We start from the raw sequence: 14,452 nt of genomic DNA on the forward strand, positions 1-14,452 counted from the left end.
TCCTCTGCCTCTGTCCCTTTGGCAACAAGTCCTTCAGAGATACCTTAGGATTGTGAAGTACATTGAGGAAGAAAAAGCACTGGGCTGGGAATTGGGAAACCTAATCCCAACCTAAATCCTAGTCACAATTTGAAATCAAAGCCCTATGTCCTTGGGCAAGTCCTTTGCTCCAAATTTCTGTTTCTGAATTTCTATCATAAAATATTTATGATATAATGATTGTTTAAATGTAGCTTAGACTATGCAGAGCTAACTTGTCTATATGATTTAATTGGGTTAATTCAGTGTGCCTATCACCTCTGATACTATTTATTATTTACCTCTTACCTTGTTTTTAAATGTCTTACCACAGCCAGAGTAGATCCCTTGCACACCAGAAGTGGAACTCAATTCCAAGCAATCATATTTTTAGTATAAATTATGTGCTTTTGCATAAGTGAAAAATAATAGTCAATTCTTGGGTTTTAGGAATGACTGGGTTTCCGTTCAGTCTCTACCTGGAGCTGCTACAGAGGTGATTGGTACAGACATACCTTAGGGATATTGTGGGTTCAGTTCAGATCACCGCAATAGAGTGACTATCACAAGAAAGCAAATCCAATGAATTTTTTGGTTTCTCAGTACATATAAAATTTAGGTTTACACTATACTGTAGTCTAATGTGCAATAGCATTATGTCTAAAAAATGTGCATACCTTAATTAAAAAATACTTTATTGCTAAAAAGTGCTAACCATCATCTGAGCTTTCAGCGAGTCATCTTTTTGCTGGTGAGGGCTCTTGCTTTGATGCTGATGGCTGCTGACAGATCAGGTAACGTTGCTGAAGTTTGAGGTGGCTATGGCAACTTCTTAAAATGAGACAGTGATGAAGTTTGCCACATCAATTGACTCTTCCTTTCATGAATGATTTCTCTGTAGCATGCAGTGATGTTTGATAGCATTTTACCCACAATAGAACTTCTTTCAGAATTGGCGTCTACCCTCTCGAACCCTGCCACTGCTTTATCAACTGAGTTTGTATATTCTGGGTCCTTTGTCGTCAGTTCAACAATCTTCATAACATCTTCACCAGGAATAGATTTCATCTCAAGAAACCACTTTCTTTGCTCATCCGCAGAAGCAACTCCTCATCCTTTGAAGTTTTATCATGAGATTGCACCCACTCAGTCCCGTCTTCAGGCCTACTTCTAATTCCAGCTCTCTGGCCGTTCCCACTACATCTGCAGCTATTTCCCCCCTTGAAGTCTGAGCCCCTCACAGTCATCCAGGGTGGGAATCAAGTTCTCCCAAACTCCTATTAATGCTGATATTTTGAGCACTTCCCCTGAACCCTGAGTCTTCCTAATGGCATCTAGAATGGTGAATCCTTTCTAGAAGGTTTTCAATTCTCTTTGCCGAGATCTAGCAGAGGAATCACTCTCTATGACAGCTATAGCTTTATGAAATGTGTTTCTCAAATAATGTCTTTTGTTTTTTTCAAATAATAAGTCTTGAAATCAATTACTCATTGATTAATGGGCTGCAGAATGGATGTTGTATTAGCAGACATGAAAACAACACTAATCTCGTTGTATACCTCTGTCAGAGCTTGTGGGTGACCAGGTGCGTTGTTCATGAGCAGTAATATTTTGGAAGGAATCTTTTTTTCCTGAGTAGTATTTCTCTACAGCGGGTTTAGGTATTCAATAAACCACGTTATAAACAGATGTGCTGTCATCCAGGCTTTGTCATTTCATTTATAGAGCACAGGCAGAATAGATTTAGCATACTTCTTAAGGACCTTAGGATTTTCAGAATGAACATTGGCTTGAGCTTAACGTCACCAGCTGCATTAGCCATTAACAAGAACTGGTCTGTCCTTTGATGCTTTGAAGCCAGGCATTGACTTCTCTCCAGCTATGAAAGTCCTAGGTGATCTCTTCTTCCGGTATAAGGCTGTTTCAACCACATTGAAAATCTGTAGCCACCTTCATTGTCTTAACTAGACCTTTTGGAGAACTTGCTGCAGCTTCTCTATCAGCACTTGCTGCTTCCCCTTGCACTTTTATGTTCTGGAGGTGGCTTCTTTCCTTAAACCTCATGAACCAACCTCTTCTAGCTTCAAACATTTCTTTCTTTCTTTTGTTCTTTCTTTCTTTCTTTCTTTCTTTCTTTCATATTCCTTTCTTTTTCTTTTCTTTTTTCTTTTTCTTTCTTTTTTTTTTAAGAGAACAAGCAGGGGTTAGGGGGCAGGGAGAGAGGGAGAGAGAGAATCTCAAGCAGGCTCCATGCTTAGCCTGGTGGGGCAGAGGGTGGGGAGGCTTGGTCTCAGGACCCTAAGATCCTGACCTGAGCCAAAATCAAGAGTCAGATGCCCAACTGACTGAGCCACCCAGGTGCCCCTAGCTTCAAACTTTTCTTCTGCAGCTTCTTCACCTCTCTCAGCCTTCATAGAATTGAAGAGAATTAGGTCTTGGTCTGGGTTAGGCTTTGACTTAAGGGAATTTTGTGGCTCATTTGATCTCTCCAGACCCCTTTCTGCATATCAGCAATAAGGTTGTTTTGCTTTCTTATCATTCTTGCGTTCGCTGTAATAGCACTCTTAACTTCCTTCAGGAACTTTCCATTGCATTCTCGACTTGGCTGACTGTTTGGCACAAGAGGCCTACTTTTGGCTTGTCTTGGCTTTTGACATGCCTTCCTCACTAAGCTTAATCATTACGAGCTTTCGATTGAAAGTGAGACATATGTGACTCTTCCTTTCACTTGAACACTTGAAGGCCATCGTAGGGGTATTAATTGGCCTAGTTTCAGTGTTGTAGTGTCTCCGGGAACAGGGCTGCTCAAGGAGAGGAAGAGAGGGAAATGGCCAGTCAGTGGAGCAGTCAGAACGCACAACATTTATGGATTAAATTTATTGTCTCATGTGATTGCAGTTCGTGGCACCCCAAAACAATTACAACAGCAACTCAAAGATCACTGATCACAGATCACCATAACAAACATAATAATAACAAAAAAGTTTCAAATATTGTGAGAATTACCAAAATGTGACGCAGAGACGAGAAATGAGCAAATGCTGTTTGAAAAATAACACCAATGGTCTTGCTCAATGCAGGATTGCCACAAATCTTCAACTTGTAAAGCATGTAATATCTGCAAAGCACAATAAAGCAAAGTGCAATTAAATGAGGTATGCCTGAATTAACATTTATTGAATTCCTACAACGTGCTAGTCCTTGAATGAGGTATTGAGGAGATAACAATGAATTGGAGATCCATTCCTTCTAAGAATTTGCAGCCTAGTGGATGGGACAATAATTAAATGTTGTTTCTATGTACTTGTACTAAGTGCTCCCTTATACAGAGTCTTGGGTACCCCAAGGATGCATCTTTACTGGAAACGTCCAGTAAAGAAGTCACACCTAACCTGGGTTTTGAAGGATGAGTAGAGTTAGGGAAAGATTGAACAATGAATTTAATATGTGAGATTTTCAAAAACTTTAAAAGTTAGTATATGGAGATCTGTCAACACACATCTCATTAAAGTGTTTGATTCTTCCTAAGTGATGTTGGACCAGAATAGCTTCTTGCTTTAAAGTTTTCTCTCCTTAGTGAATTGTCTTTGTTCTTGGCAAAATGCCAGAGCAATAAGAACCTGTGGTAACTTTCCACTGTAATCACAGCCCACTTTATTCAACACCTATTCATAGCAGAAAAGATGTTTATTTTTTAGGCCAGTGTCTACTTGACATTATCATCAGAAGTAAGGTTTTCTAGAGTCAAATATTTCCCAGTCTGTGTTTCCTCAATCCTTATCTCCTGAATTTTGGTAGATATTTGATTCTAAAAAGAGAGAGTTTAGGGGGAAAAATAAGTTGGGTAAGTGATTAAACAGATTTATTATAAAACTCATTAGAGAATTTAATACAATAATGTACATTGGAATTTTGAGAAGGGGAGAGATGTACAGTTTCTTTAGCTTATGGAATCCTTTCTTTTTGTGGAATATTTTATGAAACATCAATGGAATAATTTGGAATGACTGCTCTGTCTAGACCAGGGTTTCTCACCCGCAACACTGTTGATATTTTGGATAGATACTTCTTTGTTGTAGGGGGCTGTCCTGTGTACTCTAAGATGTTTAGCTGCTCCTAGCCCCTACCCACTATACATCAATAGCACCCTCTGAGTGGTGACAACCAGAAATGTCTCCAGACATTTGTCAGATGTTTCCTGGGGGACACTGTCTCCCCCAGGTTGAGAACTGCTGGTCTAGACTGTAAGTTCTTGAAGGCAGAAACTCTTTTTCCTGAATCTGCAGCGCAGGTTAGACGTGGAATAAGTGAATAAGTGTTGAATAAATGAACTAGACGTTATGATCAAGAAGTGTCACATTGTCCAGATTCTGCAAACATGAGGTTATAAACAATAAAGTCTAGCATTATTGGTATTGTTTCACTATCTAAATTAGCAAGTAGATTAATAAATATAGCTGCTGTTAATCTCCTCCTGTCTGTACAAATTATAATAATGTAGGCTAGTTTGTGAAGGATTAATGGCTCTTCTCCAGCCCAAGCACGGTGATCGTCCCTAGAGCTTAGAGATGGTTTTATTTTCAAATGCATATAATTTGGGGGTGCCTGGCTGGCTCTGTCAGTGTAGCATGCAACTCTCGATCTCCGGGTTGTAAGTTTGAGCCCCACATTGGGTGTAGAGATTACTTAAAAATGAAATCTTTTAAAAAATGCGTATAAGTTTGTAAGCCAACCTATAGATCTACTGATGCTCGTAAGAGGTTTTCTGCAGTAGCCTGTATCTGAGAGGAGTTCATTATACTGTCTATGTAACTTTGATGTCCCCCAGATTCAAAATATCTGAATAGTTTGAATATTTGCCACATGGCAAAATATTTAGAAATCTAGGAAACCTTAGGTTAAAAGAATATGATCCTTTATGACCAAATAGCACATCAAATGTCTTTCAATCTCTTCAGGACCTCCAGCCAGCCTGTTTCAGCCACCTCGTCGTCCTGGCCTTGGAACTGTTGGAAAACCAATTCGACTGTTAGCCAATCATTTTCAGGTTCAGATTCCTAAAATAGACGTGTATCACTACGATGTGGATATTAAACCAGAAAAACGGCCTCGCAGAGTCAACAGGTAAGGATTAGAAAATGTAGACTGCTATATATTTAAGTGCATATAGCTTATTTATTGTGTATCATATTGTTCTCTAAATTCTTTCAACATGTAGGCTTTGTTTTCTAAGATGGTAAGTTTCTTGATAGCAGCCTTGTTGTTTCATACTTGGTTATCCTCCACACATTCTAGCAGAGTGCTGGATACATTGTTGTTCAATAAGTAAATACTTACCGAGTGAAGGAGAACATCACTCTTATTGTCCAATGGTAGCAGAAATTCAAATAATAAATTTAAAAAGGTGAAACGTTAGTGTCCATGGGAAGTTAGAACTGTCTGAAAATTCAGGGGCATCTGGCTGGCTCGGTTGGTGGAGCGTGCAACTCTTGATCTCGGGGTTGTGAGTTTGAGCCCCATGTTGGATGTAGAGATTACTTAAAAATAAAATCTTAAAAAAAAACTATCTGTAAATTCCGATTTTATTATTAAGTGTTAGTATCGGACATGAGAAAAATGTAAGTGTGAAGGCAGAAGAATCATCTTGGAGTATTGAAAAAAGTAAGCTCGGAGAGAAGCTCTGTTTAGTTCTCACATTACTCAAGAGGGCTCTAGATGAGATGATTTAAGCCTTGTGGTTTGTGTGGCAGGAATTTACCGAGTGTGGAGACATAGTCCTGCAGTAGGTATTTTTACAACGCTATGAACAGCTACTTACCTTTTCCCCTTTTTCATGCCAGGGTGGTTAAGCAATCCTTAATATTAGGATTCTTGCCTTTCTAAGAATGCCTGTGCTGTCAAGCACAATATTTTATGCTGCTTGATTTTTGTTTCTCATTATAGATCAATAATATGGCTTTCTGGTACAGTTTAATCTCATGCAAGCCCAAAATTGCTTGGCTATTGTATAACGGAGATCAATTATAATAGAAGTGGTATTAATAGCTAACATTAATCCATCCCATGACTATTTTATTGAGTGCTTACTACGTACCAGGTATTGTTCTATGTCCTGGGAATGCAACATGAACAAAAAAAGCAAAAGTTTCTACCCCTGAGGAGCTTATATTCTAACAGGGGAGAAGACCAAAAATAAATGAATAAGCAAATAAAACATATTACATGTTAGTCAGTGATAAGTGCTATGAAGAAAAATAAATCAGGCAAAGAAGATAGAGAATGGGGGTGGGGGGAGCCACTGAGATATTTTTAATAACTTTTGGACGTGGTGTCACCAAGATGTGCTGATGGACGGAACATGGGGTATGAGGGAAGAAATGAGTCATGCTCGATCCCAGGGTTTTTGTCCTATGCAAGTGGAAAAATGGAGTTGCCGTTTATTGGGATGAGGAAAACTATGGGAGAGGTCAACAGGGCTGGCAGATCAGGAGACCTGTTTTGGACACATTAGGGCTGAGATGTCTCTGAGACGTCCTAGTGGAGATGCTGAGCGGGGAGATGAATAGATGAAGTTGGATTCAGGGGAGAGGTCCACGCTAGAGACAAACATTTGAGAGTCATCACCATATTGGTGGTAAAGCCATGAGCCAGGTAAAATTATATCGGAAGTGAACGTGGTTAGAGAAAGGAAGACTCCGAGACTGAGTCCTGGGGCACCCCAATATTTTAAAATTGGGGAGATGAGGATTATTAGCCAGGAGACTAGCATGGAGAGGCCACTGGGATAGGCGAGAACTGGGACAGAGTGAGGAGGCAAGGGAAGATGTTTTAGGTTGGAGGAATTTATCATCTAATGTTCAAGGAGCACTGAATTTAGCATTGTGGAGCCCACTGGGGACCTTGATAAGAGTAGTTTTGGTGGAGGGAAGGCGGAGAAGGTTTAAGAGAGACAGGAGAAGAGCAGTTAGAGACAACTCCTTTAAGGGATTTTGACACAAAGGGGAGCAGACAAGTGGGATGTTCCACTGAGGAGGAAGTCAGGTCAGGGAAGTATAATTGTTTTGAAGAAGAGAGAAACTATAGCATATCTGTATGCTGAAGGAAATAATCCAGTAAAGAGGAAAAAGTTGATAATTCAGGAAAGAGGAAAATTCTTGGAGTCGTATCCATGAACACGCCAGAGTAAGCAGCTTATTGTATGACAAGCACTGTTCTAAATATTCTGTGTATTTATTCACTTAATACAACAAACTTTTGTGGTAGGTATTATGATTATTATGATTTTACAAAGAAAAGAAACAGAGAATGGGAGATTCAGTACCTTGTCCAAGGTCACGCAGCTCTGCCGCTCAGTCACTGTGTGACCAGGGACAGATCACTTGCCTATTCTGATTTTTTTTTCTCTTTCTGCTATGGAGACAGTAATCATTACCCTATCTGTCTCACAAAGATTAAGTGAGAATAGAGGTGAAAATATCTCCTCACTATAAGACAATTTATGGTTATAATTTAAGAATGTAAGATGAGAAATTACCCTTCCGATATGAAAATGTATTATTCTTAAGATAGCTTTTTTAAATCGGTGATATACGATACTACATTTTTCCATCAATTGTTTTCAGTTGCACAATTTGGATTATAAATGTGTATCTTTTCCATAGATTTTGTTTGCAGAATATGAATGCCTTAGCTAGTTGTGATGTATTTTGGCTTTTAAGATACAGTTGCCACCTGTAGCACTCACTAAACATTGGTAAGATATAGTTTTCATTAACTCTAGCATTCCAAAATCTTACAGACTCAGATCTGTCCATCTTAAACCGTATACTGTAGTTACCCTGCGACTGCCTTTACTTCCGAGCCTGCAGACGGTGTGGTCCGGCACATGCGCAAGAACACTTATAAGGGTAAAGCTGTGCATGCTTGACTGAGGGAAAGGCTTTCATTCTAAAAAGAAAGAAACTACATTGGTAATCTTTATGGAATGACAATATTTTACATTTCCTTCTCTACACTGCTCTTTGGAGTTAAGACAGTATGAAGAATAATAAATTACCAGCATTAGACAAAGGGGTTGACTTTGAGTATGACGCATCTTGGATTTATTGGTCCTCACATTTCTGAATTTCCGCCTACTCTCTTTTCTGAAACCATGATACTTGAATGAGGATGTTTATTTGCTAACACATTTAGCGTGGCTCAATTATGAGTACTCATGCCAAACTTGGATACCTAAGATGGGTTGTTCTCGTAGGGCTATACTTGTCATGGGAGAGGATTATGAAAGTCAAGAGTTTGAGAGGGTGCCATAAATGTCATGCTCTGTTTTTATTCCCTGCTTTTCTTATCATCTCGCAGCTGCTTTTGTTCCCTTGTTGCTACCTTTCTTTCGTTGACCGTTGTTAACTATTTTTTTTTAATTACTGAGGTCGATTATAACTATAACTCTTACTTTTTCCAAGTAGTTTTGAACTCAATTTAGGTGATTACGGTATGGCGATAGTTTCCTTACTGCTCACCATTTCTCGAAGCTAACTGCCACTGTCTCCATTACTGTTAAGAGAGGTGGTAGATACAATGGTGCGGCACTTCAAGATGCAAATATTTGGTGATCGGCAGCCTGGCTATGATGGCAAAAGAAACATGTACACAGCACATCCACTACCAATTGGACGGGACAGGGTAAGTGTTAACAGCCAGAAATGCGTATTAGACCTGGGTCGCTTACATAGGACAAAACTGTTGCTCTTTCTAACAACAACTTAATTCTTAGAGTTGTTTCACATGGTGATGATAGATGTCTTACTGTGTCCGTAGACTCTTGTCCCTTAGTTAACCAATAATCGAAGATGAGATTAGCATTGGAATATAGGTTGATTATAATTATTAGAATTAGATTAGATTAGGTTGATTACATATATTCCAAGTTTTTCATGTTGCTAATGTACTTGCTATATGAGTCTGAACAATGGAGTTTTTATAGATTATAGAAAATTACAGATTATAGAAAACACCCACTTATGAAAATATTCATTATACCATAATAACTTTTTCTTTTACAAGTTTAGTTTTTAAATTAGAAAAGCAATATGTAAACATACACTCCTTATAAACTTACTTAGAAATCTAGAAATACTGGGGCGCCTGGGTGGCGCAGTTGTTAAGCGTCTGCCTTCGGCTCAGGGCGTGATCCCAGAGTTCTGGAATAGAGCCCCGCATCGGGCTTCTCTGCTAGGAACCTGCATCTTCCTCTCCCACTCCCCCTGCTTGTGTTCCCTCTCTCGCTGGCTTTCTCTCTCTGTCAAATAAATAAATATAATCTTTAAAAAAAATAAAAAAGAAATCTAGAAATACTGAGATTTCCTGCCTCCCTACCTGCCTGCATCCCCCAATCCCATTTTCCTTTTTAGAAGAAACTACTCTGATAGTTTGGTATGTATCCTTTCAGATATTTTTATGTGCATTAGCTATTTATGCATATGCTTATGTATATTCTTATTTGTTTGCATATCATTCTAGAATTTGCTTTTTCATTTAACAATATGTCTGGGAGATCTTTCCAGTTCTGTACATTTAAATACACCTTATCATTTATTTAATTCAAATTCTTTTTTATTGTGGTTAAGTATGCATAACATAAAATTCACTATTTTAACCATTTTTAAGTGTACAATTCAGTGGCATTTAGTGTATTCACGTTGTTGTGCAATCATAACCACTATCAATCTCCAAAACTTTTTTATCATCCCAAACTGAAAGTACATACCCACGAAGCATTAAGTTCTCCTGTCCCCTTCCCCCAGTTCCTGGTATCCACTATTCTACCTTAGGTCTTGGGGCGCCTGGATGGCTCAGTTGGTTAAGCATCTGACTCTTGATTTTGGCTCAGGTCATGATCTCACGGTTGTGAGATCGAGCCCTGTGTTGGGCTCTGTGTGTGGAGCCTGGTTGAGATTCTCTCTCTCCCTCTCCTTCTGCCCTTCCCTCTTTCTGTCCCTATGAATTTGACTAGTCTAAGTACTTCATGTAAGTGGAATCATACAATATATGTCCCTTTGTGTCTGGCGTATTTCACTTAGCATAATGTTTTCAAGGTTCATCCATGTTGTAACATTGACCTTATTTTCAAACTATTGCATAATAGTTAATATTATATTATTCCCCTCTTGATGGACACTTCGGTTGTTTCCAATGTTCTGCAATTACAGCAAGTGTTAAAATAAATATCCTTATGCAAATACTATGTTGAGTATTCCTGGGATCTTTCTTTTATACTCTGTAAATATATATATGTAACTGTGATTTTTTTCCCCTTAGGTTGATATGGAAGTGACTCTTCCAGGTGAGGGTAAAGACCAAACCTTTAAAGTGTCTGTTCAGTGGGTATCAGTTGTGAGCCTTCAGTTGCTTTTAGAAGCTTTGGCTGGGCACTTGAATGAAGTCCCAGATGACTCAGTACAAGCACTTGATGTTATCACAAGACACCTTCCCTCCATGAGGTTAGTACCTTAGTTTGAGTTCATTCCCACAAATGTCAGATTTTTTTTGGTAGTTTGCATTAGAACCATTGAAAAGTTTCTGCGTAAGTCACAGTTCAAACTTGGTTTCAAGTTTGTTTATAAAGTTTATAAAGTTGATGGGGCACTTGGGTGGTTCAGTCGTTAAGCGTCTGCCTTCGGCTCAGGGAGTGATTCTGGAGTCCTGGGATCGAGCCCCGCATCGGGCTCCCTGCTCCACTGGGAGCCTGCTTCTCCCTCTCCCACTCCCCTCACTTGTATTCCCTCTCGCTGGCTGTCTCTCTCTCTCTCTCTCTCTCTGTGTCAAATAAATAAATAAAATCTTTAAAAAATAAAAAATAAATAAAGTTTATAAAGTTGAGGGTAAAATGAAAGCCCTTTTAAGTTTTTGCTTGTAAAACATGCAAATTCATTTCTTCAGGTACACTCCGGTGGGTCGTTCTTTTTTCTCACCTCCCGAAGGTTACTATCACCCTCTGGGAGGGGGCAGAGAGGTTTGGTTTGGCTTTCATCAGTCTGTGAGACCTGCCATGTGGAATATGATGCTCAACATTGATGGTACGATAGAATTCTCTTTTTCCCCTTTACTCTTTTGGCTAGTTTTTTTTTGGTGCTTTCCCTTTCTCTGAACCGAAGCTAAGTATCCACCCTCTCTGTTTGTTAGTGTCTGCAACTGCTTTCTACCGGGCTCAGCCTATCATTGAGTTCATGTGTGAGGTTTTAGACATTCAGAACATCAATGAACAGACCAAACCGCTAACAGATTCCCAGCGTGTCAAGTTTACCAAAGAAATCAGAGGTAGGTATTTGCATTACAGTAGTCTTGGCAAGGCAGCTCAGCTTGGTGCAAGGAGCAGGGTCTCGGAGTCAGACACACCTGGGTTTCCATCCCGTGCCTGCCCATTCTATCAGTGGGACCTTGGCTAGTTACTTAACCATCATGAACCTTAATTTACTCATCTCTATGGTAAAGAAAATAACGAGTATCTTTGAGTTTTTTTGTAAGAATTAAATGCAATTAGATGTATAAAGCTTCTTGTCCAGTCACTGGCACACATCAGGCACTCTTACCCTTTACCCACTTAAAAACTTTCATTTTGAGGCGCCTGAGTGGCACAGTGGTTAAGCGTCTGCCTTCGGCTCAGGGTGTGATCCCGGCGTTGTGGGATCGAGCCCCATATTGGGCTCCTCTGCTGGGAGCCTGCTTCTTCCTCTCCCACTCCCCCTGCTGTGTTCCCTCTCTCGCTGGCTGTCTCTATCTCTGTCGAATAAATAAAATCTTAAAAAAAAAACCTTTCATTTTATTTTATTTTATTATTTTTTTAAACTTACATTTTAATAAAATAACACAGGTTTATTCTCCTTTGGAATTTCTTTTCTTGTTATTAGCTATCTTCTCTCACTACAACGTAAGCTTCATTAGGGCTATCTCTAGACCTAATAAAAAAATACCAGAATAGTTAGTGTTTAGTAAATATTTATTGAACGAATTAATAAATTTATGTAGGTTGCAAATTTTAAGTCATCTGGGTTCTAAGTTTTTCTTCTTAGCTAAGACTTTTTGCCTATACATGATAAAATTGTTCTCATATCCTTGCAACTTTTGTCCTGTATGATGAGGTGCCTTTCTGAAGACAACATTTGAACCTGTTTTTGTCACTATGATTTTAATTAATGCCTGATGTTTTGACTTTTTTTTTTAAACTTCAGGTCTTAAAGTTGAGGTGACCCACTGTGGACAGATGAAACGAAAATATCGAGTTTGTAATGTGACTAGACGGCCAGCCAGTCATCAAACGTATGTTTACCACATCTGAAATGATACTGTTACATTTTTGGTAGCAGAAGAATCTGCTGTGATCTGAGAAAATGGTATCCCGTATTGCAAGTTTCAGAATCACTGAGATCATCACTTTTAAGCGCCACAGCTTTAAAAAATGTTCTAAATATTTTTGATAGAGACATTTAAAAAACCTATTTCTTCTTGCCTTCGATTCATTTCACTCTTAAACAAAGGATGCCAAACACAGATCAACTTTTGTATAACGATGCAGAGTCCTCATTACAGGCATCATTTATTATCCTGTTGTAATTCTCAATGCGTGTCCCAAAGGGTCGGTTAAGTCCTATCAGTCATATAAGGCCGTCATGAGAAGACATTGCTGTGTGTTTTGCTTGGACTTTTCTCTTTTTGTAGCTCGCTGCCGCTTCTTTCCAGCTGCCAGAGTGTATGGCATGCCTCCAGCAGCTACTCGTTTCCATTTTCCAATCTTATTTTTCTAATCACCCAACTTCTGATCCACTGTGCGCTATGCAAAATGAGAAAATATAATGAAAGTGCTTTTTATTTACTATATATGTAAGTTTTGTTCTTGTAAGCAAGATCTTTAAACTGGTGTCTGACATAAATAAATACTGGCTCCTCCAAGGAAAGAGCATGAACTTAAATATATAAACTTTACATTATTTTGGCTAGTCAGAAGCCTTTTGTTTGTTTGTTTGTTTATATTCTTTTTTTTTTTTTAAGATCTTATTTATTTATTTGACAGAGATAGAGACAGCCAGCGAGAGAGGGAACACAAGCAGGGGGAGTGGGAGAGGAAGAAGCAGGCTCATAGCGGAGGAGCCTGATGTGGGGCTCGATCCCATAACGCCGGGATCACGCCCTGAGCCGAAGGCAGTTGCCCAACCGCTGTGCCACCCAGGCGCCCCTGTTTGTTTATATTCTTCTCTGACAGTTTTAGTTCCATGGTTCTCAATTTTTAGACTTTAGCGTACATCAAAATCATCGGGAAGGGTTTGTTCTAGATAGTAGAAGCTTTTGGGTGACCTCTGACTAAATGTTGGTATATTAATTCAGTATGATTTGAATAAATTCTTCTGTATGAACCCATATGCACCTGATGTGAATTTCTTCAGAGTTATAAAGTGGTGTTCCATGTATTCTTCATATTATACTATTGACTTCATTCTCTAGGGGGTAAAAAGTGACTGAAACCTTATGAAGTCACTGTTGAGAAGTGTAGCTTTTGTTTCAAGAACTGCATCTTTTTCATTATTTACTTCACATTACCCTGTAAAAATAATTTTACTTATAGATTTATGTAATCTTTGCATGAAAATGAGAAGCACGTAGATTTAAATATCACATAGATGATTCTCACTGCATTGTTGTGTTGTAGGGCTGCAGCAGGTAAAAAAGCAGGTTAGGGGCGCCTGGGAGGCACAGCGGTTAAGCGTCTGCCTTCGGCTCAGGGCGTGATCCCGGCGATCTGGGATCGAGCCCCACATCAGGCTCCTCTGCTATGAGCCTGCTTCTTCCTCTCCCACTCCCCCTGCTTGAGCTCCCTCTCTCGCTGGCTGTCTCTATCTGTCAAATAAATAAATAAAAATCTTTGGAAAAAAATAAAATAAAATAAAATAAAATAGCAGGTTAAAGTTATTATTGTACCAAGTATTTAAGATAATTTGCCCCCTGGAAGAACCAAAGAAAGAGAATTTCTTAAATCATGCTCTCCAGTTTATATCAAATATCCTGGCACAGTCTCAGTTTCATGTGTTTGGTCTTTTGTCTCTAAATCCACATATATTTGTCCTGGTTTGGGGATCTGGAAATGTTGCCCCAATAACTATGTTACACTCACTTTACAAAAAGTTCTCTTAAGCAAATAAAGCTCCTTTATGGATGATCCCAAGTCCTTATTTGATTTTAATAATGTATAGGAAGCCAGCTAGAGATGATATATCTATCCGTAGGTGTCAACTGACCTCTAGTGAGTTTGTATTTTCTGGTTCTGCAGCTTCTTCTCGTTTTAACTTCTCTTTAAGTTTTAATTTAATATTTTTCTCATCCTACCTTCAACAAACATGGAAAATTCCAAGAATCGCTGTTCTCATTAAATACTAAAATGACTTAA

At 38.9% G+C, this 14,452-nt stretch overlaps 1 protein-coding gene across 4 annotated transcripts in view; it reads left to right on the plus strand.

Moving 5' to 3' along the window:
* The window catches only part of LOC113268300 (protein argonaute-4), a 37,333-nt gene that overhangs the window by 3,036 nt on the left and 19,845 nt on the right, over positions 1 to 14,452 (plus strand). For 3 of the 4 annotated variants that reach the window (XM_026516689.4, XM_057305394.1, XM_044390454.3), the window contains exons 2-7: positions 4,977 to 5,142; positions 8,580 to 8,700; positions 10,336 to 10,517; positions 10,957 to 11,093; positions 11,200 to 11,334; positions 12,246 to 12,333. In XM_026516689.4, coding sequence (XP_026372474.1) covers positions 4,977 to 5,142; positions 8,580 to 8,700; positions 10,336 to 10,517; positions 10,957 to 11,093; positions 11,200 to 11,334; positions 12,246 to 12,333 — 829 coding nt within the window. Of the gene's footprint in view, positions 1 to 4,976; positions 5,143 to 7,816; positions 7,926 to 8,579; positions 8,701 to 10,335; positions 10,518 to 10,956; positions 11,094 to 11,199; positions 11,335 to 12,245; positions 12,334 to 14,452 lie in introns of those variants that run through there. The other variant, XM_057305395.1, reaches the window with a different exon arrangement.

This window comes from Ursus arctos, unplaced genomic scaffold (genome assembly GCF_023065955.2).
Source record: "Ursus arctos isolate Adak ecotype North America unplaced genomic scaffold, UrsArc2.0 scaffold_32, whole genome shotgun sequence".
Taxonomy (NCBI): Eukaryota; Metazoa; Chordata; class Mammalia; order Carnivora; family Ursidae; genus Ursus; species Ursus arctos.